The sequence below is a fragment of the Strongylocentrotus purpuratus genome, unplaced genomic scaffold (assembly GCF_000002235.5).
Source record: "Strongylocentrotus purpuratus isolate Spur 01 unplaced genomic scaffold, Spur_5.0 spur5_scaffold_6, whole genome shotgun sequence".
In the NCBI taxonomy this organism is placed as follows: Eukaryota; Metazoa; Echinodermata; class Echinoidea; order Camarodonta; family Strongylocentrotidae; genus Strongylocentrotus; species Strongylocentrotus purpuratus.
This window is the reverse complement of record NW_022145612.1, coordinates 61,579,754-61,597,167: the sequence shown is the minus strand read 5'-3', so window position 1 is coordinate 61,597,167 and position 17,414 is coordinate 61,579,754. Positions and strand designations below refer to the sequence as shown.

Sequence of the window (17,414 nt, the reverse complement as noted above, 5' to 3'; positions counted from 1 at the left end):
TACAGCAACTACAAAATCAGCTCAGGAAGTGGGCCAGGAAACAGACAGACCCCGTGTCCACACACAACATTTTCCGTGATTAGCCGTGATTAGTTATACCGTTTCGCCTTTTATACTGTTTTGCGATAGTTAAATGAGGAAATTGTGTGTGTGGACGCTTACTAACTATACGTTGTATAACGAAACGTCGTATAACGAAACAATGCAAAAACCTGCGTTTCGTCAAACGACGTATAACTAATCACGCCTAATTATGCTTAATCACGGAATGTGTTGTGTGTGGACGTAACTAGTATAACTAGTCGAGCTAGAGCGGTATAACTGACCTCGTGCGAAAGGAGACCTGACCTCTCATTTTCGCTTCCATTCCATGACCGCAGTAGCAAACTGCGCACCTATGCGACTTTCGCTGTAGAGTTTCGTGATTACTTTCTTGTGCGTGTGGACACCCTGGAATTTATACGATGATTCTTTATACGACTTTTTTGTGTGTGGACACCCTGGAATTTATACGATGATTCTTTATACGACGTTTCGTTGTATAGTTTCTGGATAAATTATTTTGTGTGTGGACACGCTGTGTGAGCAACAAAAGGTGCTGGTAGATCTTTGGGGTAATCGAAAGACCACTGCAATGAGTTGACCAAAGCTTTCATACCTGCCTGCTGTTGTGTAAAATAGTAGCGTAGCATTGTATTGATTTTTAAGAAGTTTGTCAAAGCTGTTGTTAAGTGTCTGTGCCTGTAGAGACCAGCCCGAGTTGACATGATGGCGGCAAAACCAGAAACGATTCAAGCTTCCTATGTGGTTCGAAGAGGACGACGAGAAGACTGCGATGAATTATTACGACTCATCTGGGAACTCGCTGACCATGAAGGAACACTGCAGAAGCCCACAATTACGAAAGAAAGTTAGTAAACAGACATAATTATGATTAAGATTATGATAGATATTGAATTGAACTGAATTGATATCTTTATTTATACACCGTTAAGAAAACAGTTACAAAACTTTCCATTGGGGTCGTGTGAAACAAAGTAAATACATGAAATAAACATTTGTGACTTAAACAAAATTACAATGGTACATCAACTGACATATTTAAAACAAACAAGAAATAACAGGATCAAGATAAAATATTTAACAAATAACAATTGAATACTCAATAGTACTGCTGGAAAAGAATTTGTATATATACTGTGCTTTAAACTACAAATTCAAATTGGTAATAAAAATTGTTACTAGTTCAAATAAACTGCCGGAAATAAAATTTGATTATTCAGAATAATTGCATATGACTGTACAAGATACTGCAAATATTCAAAATCAAAATTGAAAATAAGAATTATTATAAGTTCAAGTAATATTTATATGATTACTATAAACAAATTATTGTCACAATTAAGGATATGATTAGGCCCTACAATAAAAAATAAAGTCAGTAAAAGAACAGTTGAAAGTGAAGCAAAATAACAAGCACAAAAGATAAAAGTTTATTATTTAATCATTGATATATAAAATGAAATGAAGCTATATTATATCATATGGAAATTTAAAAGTACCTGAGCAGATGCATACACAACAAAATCAATTCAAACAATACAAAAATGGACACACCAAAAACTTGAAGAAAACATCGAAAGTTCATAGACATATTTGTGCATAGCATATCATATATGATTATAAATCGCTCATTCTTTTAACTTCTGTTGTGAAACTGTACTTGGTTTGCACTTCGTGTGGTAGTGAATTCCATAGGCAAACGCTTCTGTACAAATGTGCGTTTAGTACAGTCCATCTTAATAGGCTGGATTGTCTTAACACATAGATTACCACTTCTCGTGGTCTTTCTCCGAACGAAAAGTTATCAATTAAATAAGAAGGAGCTATTTTGCTAAGTATATGAACGTCATTTAAACATTTTCTGTCCTTTTATGTTCAAACGTATCATATCCAAGTTTAATAAGGTTGTAACTTCCCGACGAATCCCAAAGAGTATTTTTAGTATTCGAGCCACCCGATTTTGAACTTTTTGGAGATCATTTTGAAGGCACTTTCCACAGATGCCCAGGGGCGTCGCTAGACCTTTTTCAGTGGGGGAGGGGGTGGGGTGTAGAGGCCAACGATTACTGACAAAACTAGCCACCAATTACCGACAAAATTAAATTTCCCAATATCTACAAATTTAACTCTATAAACCCGGGCCCGAAAGCTAAATTGTTTTTCCTATGGACTATCTATAGTAATTGCGTATGCGCAAATGATCCTTTTCCTCGACGACATAAATATACGAATTATTTCGTCAACTTAGTCAATGCGCGACATGCATACGAGTAGGACGTAGGTTTCTTGCCTCTCCGTATTTTTTCGAACTTTCCTCGCTATATGCGCTGTAAATGGACTACATAACTTGCAATCGACCGACGATGAACTCTCAAAGGACAAGACTCGCAAGAAGGGCCAAAGGACACCTGGAAATGCAGGAGGAAGATGTAAGTTTGGACCATTTTTACTCCTCTCCTGCCACGTCAACCGATGGGCTTGACGTGGGTCAAGTGACATCACCACCGCGAAGCTTGCCCGCCGCAGCTGCTGGCGCTATGTCGGACTCTGCGAGCCGCTCGGCAACTTCTGACCCCAGCCCTGTACGCATTGCACACATAGATCGATACTTTATTAAAATGACTGAAAAATTTGAAACAATGATTACAAAAGCTGTTGACTCGCTAGTCGAAAACGTAAAGAGGGTCGAGCGAGACCTGGGGGCGGCAATCGAATTCGAGTCCCAAAGAGTGAACGAACTCCAGGAAAAGAACGCTGCACTTGAGAAGAAGATTTCCACACTCGACACGCAGATGACTTCGCTTCTCCGAGAATCGGCTGAGCAGAAAGCTGGGATTAAAGTAGATATTCATTGATTTAAAAAACTAACTTTATTTTCATTATTGAAAAGTTGAAACTTTGATTCGACAAGGTTATCAAATTCAATGCTTGGAAACATTCGAAGTAATGATTATTATAAATTACAAAATGCTTAAATACAGCCCCGGCATAGCACCTGATGAGCTCTCCGAGCGCTGCTGAGATGTGTGAGATCACAGTATGGACATGACTTGCACAAGCAGACGATGTCCCATGACATCTCACACATTTTCAGTGCCTGTGTTTTCATCTTCTCTGGAGTTCTTTCTCTTACTTCCCTATCGTCAGGCTAAATGTACATTGTATAATCTATTGCCTCACTCTAAACCCCGCGCATGTTTTTATTTCGATGACAAATGCAGCGATACAAAAATAAAGGAATCTGTCGCTTGTAAACAAAATAAGACGCCATTGTATATTCAGCTGCACACACCGGGTTATGTTCGGGGTTTCAAGAGGGAACAAATGCCGTCCTTAAAGGAAACCTAAACCCAAAGAATAAGTGTAGGTATTCTGAAAAATGAGATGTATTCCTGCCCTGTCATGTACAATATTCCTTACGAAAATGTACAAGATATATATAAATGAAGATATTCCTGGCATGATGTGATGCTTGTCAGCATGACATGGGCGCAGCCATTTTCTTAAAAATGTGACGTATCTGTTGAAGTTGTACATGTATCATGCACCAAGCTTTAGTTGGAAAGAATTTTTAAATCAATAACTAAACCTTTACTCTTCAATATAAAAAAAAAAAAAACTGAGATGATAGAAATTATATTAGGTGAACAATAAATAACAGGGGCACAATTGTAACAAATTCATTTATAAATACTACACTATAGCAGTTGACAAATCTATTTCATTTATGAGAAACCTTCAACCCAGAAGAGCACTAACTAATTTATGCGTTCTGGCAATTATAGTACAAAGGATAATAGCAGGTGAATGAAATGCTTCATCACCACACACGTCTGGGAAAGAAGCATCCATAAATTTGAATACATTTACTTGATAAACGACTTCGCTTAGTATGTCACATTATCAAGAAAATGGCGATGCCCATGTCGTGCTGAGAAACTGTACTTTATTTTTGCTTTATACCTCTCTCATACACTTTGGTGGGGAATCTTGTAGATGTATGGATAATAACATAATAAATCTCTCAGAATAAGTAAAGTTATTACTTGGGGTTCGGTTTCCTTTAATATCATTCCGGGGGGTTTTCAATTTGAAAGTCTGGTTTCTTTGATTGTTAATTAACCCCTATCCTGTGTATTTACGAGCAAAAGATTTTAGTTATCAGAATTGGGTCATATCACCTTTTGAATGGTTTGACATGCCATTACATTTATATACACTAAACTCATTATAATTTGAGAAATAATAGCTTTGCAATTATGTTCATTCTCTATGGGATGTCGTCTGATTGGGCAGTGTTGGTCCATATAGTGACGTCATTAAAACATCGTTATTTTTCCGGTGAATCTCTCGTATATCCCAGCTGCTATGGAGGTGTTTGTATTTGTATTTTTACAAATCACCCGATATGTAGTTGACCTAAAACTTGTACGATGGCCATCTGTTAGCTTACCAGTTTCTATTGATACATTAGTTGACATATTTGTGATCTTCTTTGAATTTCACCTTTAACAAAGCAGAACGCTTCTCTCGCCGAAACAACGTGCGCCTTGTTGGAAAACCGGAAAATACAGTCGAAGATTGCATCCAGATTGTTCAGAATGTCATGAGTGATAAATTTGGAATAACCCTCAGAATCGAGAGAGCTCACCGAGATGGTAAGCCCGATGCTGATCGTCCACGGCACATCCTCTTTAAGTTCTTATCATATCGCGACAAAGTTACCGTTATGAAGTCTACAAGAGCATCTCTAGCCAACGAAAACTACTTCATGATCGATGACCTCACTAAAGATGATCTCACAGAAAAGCGAAGGCATGCTCAAGAAGTAAGTCGTCTTTATCAACAGGGGATGAAGCTAAAGTTCTCAGCGGGAAAATGGCGCCATTTAAATGGAACCCCGTTCGACTTTACATCAGATGCCTAAAGGAGAAATCAAGAGAGTAAATATGCCTATTCCTCTTGAAATTTTCGCATACTCGTTATAAGTCAGCTAATGTTCAAGTCGCTGATTACCATGAGCCATCTGTATGTTTTTCATATCTTCTACATTTCGTACTTTCTAGGAGACAGTGATCTCATGATTATTTTGTATGTTCATGAGACAGAATTTCTCATGATGAACCTTCCTGTACATTTTTCATATTTTCTACATTTTGTACTTTCTAGGAGACAGTGATCTCATGAACATTTTGTATATTCATAAGACAGAATTTCTCATGATGGATCTTTCTGTACATTTTTCATTTCTTCTACATTTTGTACTTTCTAGGAGACAGTGATCTCATGAACATTTTGTATATTCATGAGACAGAAGTTCTCATGATGAACCTTTCTGTACATTTTTCATATCTGCTACATTTTGTACTTTCTAGGAGACAGTGATCTCATGAACATTTTGTACGTTCTTGAGACAGAATTTCTCATGATGAACCTCCTGTACAATTTTCATATCTTCTACATTTTGTACTTTTCATGAGGCAGTGATTTTCATGAACATTTGGAATGTTCATGAGACAAAACCTTTCATGTAATTTTCATGTACAACTGATGAACTCCATTTTATGAGACAATCTTTTACATTTTGTAATTTCTAGAAGACAGTGATCTCATAAACATGTTGTATACTCATGAGACAGTGACTTACATGAATATTTTGTATTTTGTTTGTTCATGAGAAGAAGGAAAAAAATGTGTCTGTGTACCAAATACTATATCTGTACATTGTAATGATAATGAACGACTAATAATGTATTCTTTCATTACAGTTCATAAGACTGTGATTTGTAGATATCATTGCATATTGCATATTTTTCATTTATTCCTTCATTACAGCTCATGAGACTGTGATTTGTAGATATCATTGCATATTTTTCATGTCTCTGTGTACCAAATTGTACATGTCACATTATTTTCTACTTCAGCAATGACTACATACTATATCTGTACGTTGACTAGTCTTGAGAAGTATTGCAGTTCCTTCCTTATCTTGTTTCTTTTAATGTACACGTATACGGCGAGGATACTGTTGCTATTAAAGGTACTATGTCCCTTTTGCAGCCAACCTCAAATTCTGTAGAACTTTGCAGGAATTATGAATATGTCATGTATGTCCTATCTGTGAAATTTAAATGTTAGCAGTGTCCTCATATTCAAATTATGCAAGGAAACCCGTTTACTTGCTAGACTTCACTGGCAGACACTATTGAGTGACTGACTGGCTTTTTTCTTCTTTGGTAATAACATACATGAAAAGAGTTGTAAAGGGTACATGAGCATTTGTCTACATCAATAATCCACTTCTTGTGATGGCCAAGATTAAACTGATTGAATCTTTGCGCAGCATAAAACGTATGACCATTCGGTACAATTGTCTGAAAATCAAGACTATTACTTTTGGGCTCTATAGCCCTAAAGTCGATTTGACAACTAATAATCATTATTTTCCCACTTGAAGACATTTTCAAGCCCCACCTTTTTTAGGGAAGTTCTAAATAAGTATTATCTTTCAAATGCAGTTGGAATTTAACTTTTTCATTTTTTTGGCCTGCAAATGGGACATAGTACCTTTAATGTTTTATTGTACGGAGAGGTAACTACACCTGCTCTAACACTGTTGCGTGTTTCCCCTTCTCTCTCGCCTATGTGCACACAGTTCAGTCTCTGTCCACACCTGTTTATGTCTTATTTCTTTTTAGATTTCCCCCATTTTTCCTTCTTTGGCATGACTATATTTCTTGAAAATTCTATCACAAACTCTTTAGCTGTCTTTCCTCAGAGTGCATGGAGTGTTTCAATATTTTGTGTCTATAATTGCCATAATCATTGTCATCTAACATTATACATGTACTATTTCGTATCTTTAGACAGCATGCATATCATTTAAGTAAAATCATGTGCACGATATTTGTTGTCAATCCTGAATTTGCATGGCGAGTAATTCAATACCTAGCGACAACACTGTCCTATTACGTAATCAAACCTTTTTATTGTCAATCATGCCATTGTAATGTTGTACATAACTCATGGAATGAGAACTTGCTCATGTGTGTAAACTGCTATTCTCACCTGTTCCCTTTTCATCATATAGACGATTTGAAATCAATTATATCAGATCGGCACGCTCCCTTCGAAAATACCAATTTAAATCTCAGATTTAATCCAATTGTACTTGAAAGTGAGAGGCACAATAACAATGCAGATATCGACCCTGACCAACATTATTTTGCAAACTACGTTACGTCCACTTCTAATTACTATGAGGTGGTAGATTTTGTGAACAAATTTGCGATAACAAAAAATAATGTAACCTTTTCGAATATACATTTCAATGTTAGGAGTATTTTAAAAAATTGTGATTCCTTAAAAAATTTCTTGAGTATTTTAAATTTCCAGTTTGATGTAATAGGCATCTCGGAGACCTGGTTAAGAGACGCTAGTCTTTCAATAAACATCGATGAATATACTTTTATCTGTAAGAACAGAAACCATGGTCGTGGCGGGGGTGTTGGAATGTATATAGCGGTCTCGCATAATTATTTTCTAAGAGATGACCTGACGCTTGATTCAGAAATTTGTGACTCCATTTTTATAGAAATAGTTCAAGAAAAGAGAAAGAATGTTATAGTTGGTGTGGTATACAAACCCCCAAATATTCAGATCGATATTTTTTCTGAAGCACTGGACATTGTGTTCAACAAAATAACTAGCGACAAGAAAATGTGTTATGTAATGGGTGATTTTAATATCGATTTATTACAACATGATAAAAACAACTCGGTAAAAAACTTTATTGATATAGTATTCAGTAACTCATGCTACCCCTTAATCGACAAACCTACACAAATTACGAAGTCATCTGCCACTTTAATAGATAATATACTTACAAATAACTTACTTTTTATGATACTGGTCTATTATATTGTGATGTATCCGATCACTTGCCTGTCTTTACCATTTCAAAGTTAAATGTTGCTAATGTAAAATCATCGAAAGTTAACATAGGTCACAGAATTATAAATCAGAGAAATATTGAGGCCATAATTAGGAATTTGCACGAATTCAACTGGAGGAATGTATATGCTGCAAAAGATCCAAACGATAGTTATAATATTTTTCAAAATAAATTTCGTGCATTGAATGATAAGCATTTTCCAATTAAATTGAAATGTTGGATGACGAATGGACTGTTACAGTCGATCCGACATAAGAATAAATTATACAAAATGTATTTACGTAATCCATCAGACCAAAATGCTTATGTGTATAAAAACTATCGTAACCTACTCACAGGATTAATTCGTAAAGCAAAATCTCAGTATTTCCATGACAAATTTTTACTTAATAAATCTAATGTAAATCATACGTGGCAAACGATCAATTCACTACTTAACAAAAGTAAGCCAGCTGAGAATTCTGTATTTAATTATAACGGGGACATTGCTACAGAACCGGACATTATTTCGAACTCCTTTAATGACTTCTTTACAAGCATTGGTCCATCTTTAGCAAATAAAATCCCAGGTACCCAAACGAATTATTTACAGTATATGAATGATCCACCTGTTGACTCTTTGTATTTATATCCTACTAGGGTAAACGAAATTTGTAACATTGTTAGTACTTTTGGAAACAATAAAGCTGCAGGTTTGGACGAATACAGTCCAAGAGTCATTAAACAGGTCATTTTGTAGACCCCTATTCCATATATTCAACCTTTCATTATTAAACGGAATTTTTCCAGATGAGCTAAAGAAAGCTAAAGTAACACCAATGTTTAAATCTGGTGACAAGCGTGAATTTACAAACTATAGGCCCATTTCTGTACTGTCAGTCTTCTCTAAATTATTCGAGCGCATTGTTTATAAAAGAACTATTGAATTTCTTGACAAACATTCTATTCTCAATAAACATCAATATGGTTTCCGTAGGGATTATTCAACATGTATGGCTCTTACCAGTCTTTCTAGTAAAGTCATAGACGCCTTTGAGGCAAATGAATTTGCAATTGGAGTTTTTATAGATCTGTCTAAGGCATTTGACACAATTAATCACAATATTTTATTATCTAAACTATATCGTTATGGAATACGTGGTGTAGCTCTAAAATGGTTCACCAGCTATCTTAACAATCGATTACAATGTACCAAATATCAATCTTCTATTTCGGAGTTTAGGACAATAACATGCGGAATTCCACAGGGTAGCCTGCTTGGGCCATTGTTATTTATATTATATGTGAATGATATTTATAAATCTGCTAATGAATTGTCTTTTATACTATATGCAGACGACACAAACATATTTCACAGAGATTCAAACTTGAAGTCACTTATGGGTACAGTAAATGCAGGTCTTGCATATATATGTGAATGGTTCAAATCTAATAAATTATCTGTAAATGCAAAGAAATGTAATTATATGATTTTTCACAATGGAAAGAATGCAGATTTAAATGATTTCAATATTGTTCTTGATAATGTCATATTGCCAAGGGTAGATAAAGTCAAGTTTCTTGGCGTTTATTTAGATAGTTCCTTGTCTTGGAAATACCATATTCACGAAGTTGAAAGTAAGGTGTCCAAAAACATTGGCATTATATCCAGACTCAAACATCTCTTGCCCAATCACATTCTACGTATGTTATATTGTGCTCTTATACTTCCATATTTTTCTTACTGTAATCTTGTTTGGGCGAATTCCTGCAAGTACAAAATACAAAAGCTTACACTATTGCAGAAGAAGATTATTCGTATAATATCCGGAATGCACTATCGTTCCCATACTGGTCCCATCTTTAAACAAATTATTTTCTTGAGATTCAGTGATATCAACTTGCACCAACAGGGTATTTTCATGTATAAAAGCATGAATAACATCTTCCCATCACAATTTAGTGATTTTATCAATTTTCAATGCAACTCGGAAACCCATACGTATAATACGAGAAGCGCTGCCAACATTCATCTCCCTAAACATAGAACCCGAAGCCCGCCCCCCCCCCCCCCCACTCCGAGAACGGACGGACCCCATGCGTGTTGCCAAAATGTCCTTTTCGTAACAAAAGAAAAAGGTCGACCCGTATTGAGTTTACACACCGGACTTTTGCTGAAAGGGGGGGGGGGGGTGCTGAAAAAGGCTCGTATACAAAAGAAAAGGTCGAGCCGTATTGACTTTACACACCGGACTTTTGCTGAAAAGGGGGGGGGGGGTCTGTTGGAGACGACTCCATCCACAACCCGTCCTTTCTTTTACTCCCACTCATCCTTTCTCAGGCTCTTACCTCCCCCTCTCTCCTCTCTTCACCCCCCCCCCCCCGTTTCTTTTGTTTCCCTTTTCTCTTTTTTTTCTTCTTTTTTTTCCTTTTCTTCTTTTTTTCCTTTTCTTCCTTTTCTTTCTTTCCCTTTCTTTCCTCTTCTCCCTCTTTTTCTTTTTTTCTCTTTCTTTCCTTTCTCTTTTCTTTCCTTTCTCTTTTCTTTCCTTTCTTTTCCTTTCTTTCTTTTCCTTTTCTTTTCCTTTTTTTTCTTCTTTTCTTTCCCTTTCCCTCTCTTTTTTCCCTCCCCCTTTTCTCTTTTTTCCCGACGGCAGCGCAATTTTACCGACAATATCCTGACAGGTGGAGGGGTGTCGCACCCCCACACCCCCCCCCCTTTGGCGACGCCCCTGCAGATGTCCCATATTACATCACAAGAAGAGAGGTGGAATAACATCAATGCATTATATACTAATGTCATTGTATCTTGACCAACAATGTTACGAATTGATTTTAACATACGATCCACTACTACATTTTTTTGTACAGATTTAAAAGATCGTGCATTAAATGATTTAATTTATAACGAACGGTGTCCAATTAACTTGAGAACAGCTAAGAGCCAAGAGCGGATCAAAGATTGTGGAAGGGGGACGACTAATTTGTTTGTAAACTTCATCGTGCCATCATGTTTACTTATTATATGAAGAGTTTCATTCCAAAAGGAGCTAAATCCACTTTGGGTACTTCTGAGTAAATCGCCTTTTTTTATTTCTCCACTTTCCCTTTAGCCATGGACCTTAATGTTGTTATATATTTTAAAAGTGTCCCCCTTTAAGATATATATATATATATATAAAGGACACCTTTAAGATATATAACAATATGAAGGTACATTGCTAAAGGGAAAGTGGAGAAATAAAAAAGGTCATTTACTCAAAGTGGATTTAGCTCCTTTTGGAATAAAACGTGATATTGTACCTATTTTTGTTTATACTTCCTGGTGAAATTTTCGAATGTGATATAGTGCATTTTGTCCCCATGTAGGAAATCATTATTTTGAGACAAATAACTCCATTTTGATAAAATATGGATTTAGCTCCTTTTGGAATCTAGCTCTTCATATAATAGACTTTTCACTTGATAACACTCAAAATTGAATGGAAATTATTTTTCTTTTAACATGGGAGCATAATCTATAATTATAGACCATGGATTTTCAAACCTTTTCCTTGACGGCCCAGGTGTGGTTGCCATTCGCCCGACAACTCAACTTTAGTAGAACAATGTACAATTGATTACTAGAAAGCTGGATATACGAAGTCTGTTTTGTTTCAGACTCAGAAAATTTACTCCTTAAATTTAGAGTAATGACACTTGTAAACTGAAAAACCCATGCTTGTTTTAGGCCTATATTTGATCGCCAGCAGCAATGCTTCCGCTCATCAAAATGGAGTTTCCTAGAAACTGAACCAAATTTCTTAAAACTTTTAAAATACCTTTGTACAAACCTTGGTTTGAAACGCGTCGAAACGCGTTTTAATTATGACGCACATAAACCTAGGTTTGTCGACAAATCTCCTTTGTGAATTCGGGCTATATACTGTCTCCTAACATTTCATTAGAGTTGCATCCGATTTAACGATGCGATCATTCAATTTCGAGCGAATTTGAATGATCACCGAGATCAACATTGAAAAAGCTAACTAGTTTATTCAATTCAATTGTATTAGCATGCGATTAAAAAAAAAATCGCTTTGAGGGTAATTTTTGTAGGTGTTCCTTTTTCCCAGAAAGTGACCCTTTTTATGTGTGTCCCCCACTCTGAAAGACGCTCGGCCACCCCTGAGTTCCAGGTTTAACAAAAACAATCATAATTTTGTCAATGACTAAACGTAAATTTACACTACTTCTAGACTACACTACAATAACAAGACCTACACAGCTTCAGTGAAGCTGATTACTGAGTCAGTACTATTAGAGATGTTAATTAAAATCTTGTGCCATTCTTTTTCTAAAGCACCCCGTATGTACATGATTTATCGTTCTCTATTTATTCATTTCATGCAGTTCTTCTTGAAGATGCTTTCGGTGAAAGACCCAATCTCCACTTCTTCGTGGTAGAACTCAAGGGACTAGAAGACAATGGAGATATCAGGGGAAAAATGTGCGTGGGGTTTGCTGCAATGAACGGTTTCGTCACTGATATTTTTTTGGGTCGACATTCAAAGCTTTGTGGTCTGTACATCGACGAAGGCCACAGAGGTAGGTTTAGATTTATGCTACATTTTGTTTAAACCTTTATGCCTCTTGGATAAGCGTCGTCTTTTCGATTGCGTGATTAACTGCTTTCATAATTATTTTTGAATCATTTACTTTTAAGTTCAAGACAATTTTAAACCGGGGGAAAAACCCTTTAAATTAAAGAAAAGCCTACCATAAGACTAAACGTTTTTAATCCCTTAAAATACTAAAAACTCAAGTCTAATGGATTTCATTTTTAAGTACAATAAGATTTAAATTTGGTTGCATGCGCATGCATGCTAATCTGATTGGTGGGTTTCAATTCCTCAAGGATTTGTTTTGCAGAGGTCAATTTGGTTAGATTTTTTAATCGTATAGTCAGTTAGGCAGTGGAGTACGCAAGATTTTTCAAGGAGGGTGTTTGAAAATTGAAAATCGCGCCGACCGATATTTCGCTCAGTAGGGGGGGGGGGGGGCTCTCTACCCCCCGTAGAGAGCAATGATATTTCCCCCTCCCCCCCCCCCCCGAAATGGGAAGATCACGTCAGCAACAACAACAAATTGAGTTTAACCCCCAAAACACCCCACCGCGTACGCGCCTGCAGTTAGGTAAATATTTAAGACTAAAGTATTGTTAAGTCTTAGGAAGGATTAAAAATTGAGGATATGGTATTGGTTTTGGAACTTGAGAATTCGGGTACGAGAAGATTTGAAAGTTAAAAGGTGTCATCCAGTATACCTACAGTCCGTGGAAGGCATTTGCAAAGGTTCACAAGACCGACGGGGTGACAGACAAATAAAGAGAAATAGATAAGAAAATATAGAACAAATAAATATTGAGAGGAATAGGGGCACCTATGAGGAATAAAAAGTGGCACTTATCTAAAGTAAAATTGTAGAATTGTAGAATTGGTACTTGAAAAAAGAGAGGAGTGCACTGTGCCCCCCCCCCCCGCTACGCCACCTCTGTCTACCCCCAAATGGCCAGGAGACGACTTTAAATGGCCGCTTTGGAGTAGTTTTGGTGTCTGTCTGGCAGTATAACTAGGCCTAATTTAAAAGTTTGAGTTAACCGACATCCAAATTGAAAGTCCAGGTTAAGGACAATGCACCTTTTGTAATATTTTCATTTGTATATGAAAGAATAAAATCAGAGAAACAGAATGGCGAAATTTGAAGTGAAACGGATCGATAATAAGAGGATATGAATGCTCAAAACAATTATGAGATCACAAAATTATGCAATTCTCAAATTGACAATTTTGTCAGCGGATTGTGACGTATTCAAGGACGTACAACTCTCCCACTTGTCGTGTACTTATATATCATTAATTTCTGATTTTTTATTAAGTGCCTCGATCTTCCCTTGGGGGCACTACTAGAAATATTTTCTGTATAGCATAAAAACTAAAAGATCTTCCTGAGCCATACATTTTGGGGAAATTATATTTCAGTCCTAGTGTATGTTGAAAAAGAAAAGATGGGAAAACGCAAAATTACATTTCATCAACTGGCTAGAAATGGGGCGGTTTGGGTAGGTTTGGCGGTGTGATTTGAGGTGTAACATTTGCGATTGTTTCACGAGTCTCTGACCAGATAACTATTGAACCTATAATTTGGATTTCCTTGTTTTGGTTACAGGTAACGGACTCGGGAGGGCACTCATGAAAGCAGTTTGTAAGGTAGAGTGTATAATTCAAATCTCAAGATTTGTCTTCTTAACCTGTTGACACCTGGATTCTCTCATTCCCTGAAAGCAGTTTGCAAGGTAGAGTGTATAATTCAAATCTCAAGATTTGTCTTCTTAACCTGTTGACACCTGGATTCTCTCATTCCCATAGGCTTAACACAGGAGCCATCAGGTTCCAGTAGGCAATGGGTTAATTTTATTCACCCTTTAAATACTGAGCGCAGGATAGCTCGAGGCTGGGTTTTCTTTTTTTTAATCGTCTTTCCTAAAAGTGATAACGCAATATTTTATCGACAATTTAGATGGAACATATTGGGACATAATTTCTTACTGAACAAAGATACTGCTGGGGGCGTTGCTAGCATAGGGGAGAGGGTGTTCGATTAACATTTTAGTTTAGACTTTGACAATACTCCCAACATAACAATAACATTTAATTTTCACACTTGAGGCATACAATGTATACCAAAAACCAAGTCCAGTAGGAAATTAAAAGATCTCTAAGTAGAATTCAAAGTGTTAAAATCCCATAGAAACACGTGTTATAAGTCACCTTTTTTCTCGAAAAAAACTATGTCAAAACTTTTGTACACTAATCAATTAGAAATAGTATGAAAGTACGAAACAAATTCGTGTACAAAACCTACAGCCGTCCGCCAATTCACTGCGGTTACTACTGAAAAAGAGAAAGAAAGAGAGGGAGAGGGGGAGAGGGATAGGGAGAGAGAGAGAGAGAGAGAGAGGAAAAATAATGTCAAGAGCAGTATATGAATAGGCGTTGTATCACACTGCTTAAAAAATTTGTTGTTGTACATACATTTGAAGACATCGATAGATTTAGCATTTTGAAGAGCCAAAGGTAAACCATTCCAGAATGTACCATCAGCGTATCTAAAAAAAACTCTTAAAACATTCAAGAGTAAGCTTGGGTTAAACAACATTCAACGTGTTGGCAAGTCTAGTGATAAAGCCATGTCTGTCAAAAACCATTTCCACTTCATCGCATAATCATACCGGGACTTTTCCATGAATACAGTTGTACATAAAACATGCTAAGAAATAGTCACGTCTAGTACTGTCAATGGATTGCCATCTCAATTCAAGCTATTACCATCATAATCAAAATTCCCTACATAACAATACATTGATGCAACTCTTTTCTGTAGTCTTAAGAGAACATTTCTGTTTTAAAAGAAAGAGTTCCCCACAGACGGTACAAGAACAATCTAAGATTGGCTATATGGTACATTTGTATATTTATTAAAAATGGAAGAGTTTTAAAACTTTCTGAGCTTTCTTAAATTAAACATCTTAAAACTTACCGATTTGCAAAAAGATTTAATGTGGATATTCCTAAATAATCTATCATTAATTTTAATCCTTATATAACTGATACTTATAACTTGTTCTATTATCTTATTATTAATATGCACCTTCAGACTAACTTCATTGTTACCTCGTGTGCTACTACTCAACGGCATAGCATTACTCTTATTGGTATTAATACGTAATTTATTTTTACAATACCATTCATTTATAGCATATAGATCTGCTTAAAGCTTAGATGTAACGACATTAATATCCATATCAGAAACGTATATGACAACATCATCAGCGTATATATTACATGTATGTAACGCCCATATCCGGTAACAGGAGAGCTAGAATAATAAAATGAAGAGCAGAAAACAGTTGTCAAATTGGTGTCCATATGTTGCATGACTTTTATTTCTCATAATACCATCGCATCGCAATAAGCAAGGTATACAAACAACAATTATGAACACATGTTCAGTTTTATACAACCATGAAGCTATATCATATCAAGTGAACACTTTTGTTTGTTTTTTTGCCCCCGGAAATGTGAAGATTTTGCCACCGGAAAATTGAAAATCGCTCAGACCGCTATTTTTGCTCAGTGTGTGTGTGTGTGTGTGTGTGTGTATGTGGGGGGGGGGTAGTGCTCTAAATTACATAGGAAAAAACTCAACTCCACCCAATCTTTAAAAAAAAACTTTTTTATGGTGAGGGGTGGGGGCCCGTATTTTTTAAAGCTTGATTTTAACCAAGGGGGTCGGGCCCGTCGCCCCCACCCCCCACGTTGATCCGCGCCTGAATCCATCAACAGCTGCCCTTTTCAAAACAAATGATCCCATCTGGCATTACACAAATTACGAAATGTTACGCAACGCTGTTTGCTTCCATAAGTTCTCTATTCACTCGGTCGTTAAACAAAGCTTATAAGTCATCCGTAGCACCTCAAAAATGACGTCATGTTCAGTGAAGATGGATAGCTATAACAGATTTTTTAAAAATACAGAATCCATCTCATCTAATAATTTATATTTTCCGAAAATTTCCAAATTTGTACATGGCTAGGAAGGTAGTTCAAGGTTTATCTCCCAAAAGGCCTAAACGAAATTGTTTTATATGTTTGCGCATTTGTTGGATGACTCAGTGTTAGAAGTTGTGAATTCATCACCACTTTTCACCCCGCATAAGCCGCCCTGCTCGCTGGGTTGGGCTGTAGGTTGAGAGGGAGGACTTAGTGGCACCAGAGTTAGGTGATAATAGGTATCCAGATAATAATAAGGATGATAATAAGGTTTTAACAAAATAATAATACCCAGCCCCCCCCCCCCCTCACCCCGTTTCTCCCCTAAACAGGGAAGCATACAACTTTCTATGCTATCCTGCTATGAAAACCCTTTCCTCTTGTCTGTTCTTTACCCACAGACCTGCCTTGATCTGGGTGTTGCCTCTCTTGATTTCGACGTCAGGATGAACAACCAACGAGCTCGACATTTTTACTCGAGTCTTGGAGTGACTAACAACACGGAAACGAAGGGCTGGGAATATTGGCAATTCCGTGATACGAACATGAAAAAGTTTTCTTCAGAACCCGAGTGCCTCAACGGAGTGAATACACAACTTTAAGATAGTGAAGAGGAGACGAGTTTCAATTTAAAAGATTGTTTTTAAAATATTATGAAATCATGGGCTTGAGCTCATGCGTATACAATTGATGTGAATTAAATGAATGAATGAATTAATGAATGAAGTTCATCATCAATCTTTGCATTTGCCTTTTCGAAGAGAGAGAGGGGTAAAATAAGGTAATCACTATAGTGCAAACCTTATAAGAACCTTAACCTTAACCCCCCC

The 17,414-nt window shown here is 36.5% G+C and overlaps 1 protein-coding gene across 1 annotated transcript; it reads left to right on the top strand.

Annotated features, from left to right (window-relative positions):
- Positions 1-17,414, top strand: LOC105439334 (diamine acetyltransferase 2-like). Its single transcript, XM_030972866.1, has 4 exons — positions 1-910; positions 12,386-12,580; positions 14,201-14,241; positions 16,986-17,414. Exons 1-4 carry the CDS (start codon positions 766-768, stop codon positions 17,184-17,186), a joined length of 582 nt encoding a protein of 193 aa, XP_030828726.1. The 5' UTR covers positions 1-765; the 3' UTR covers positions 17,187-17,414.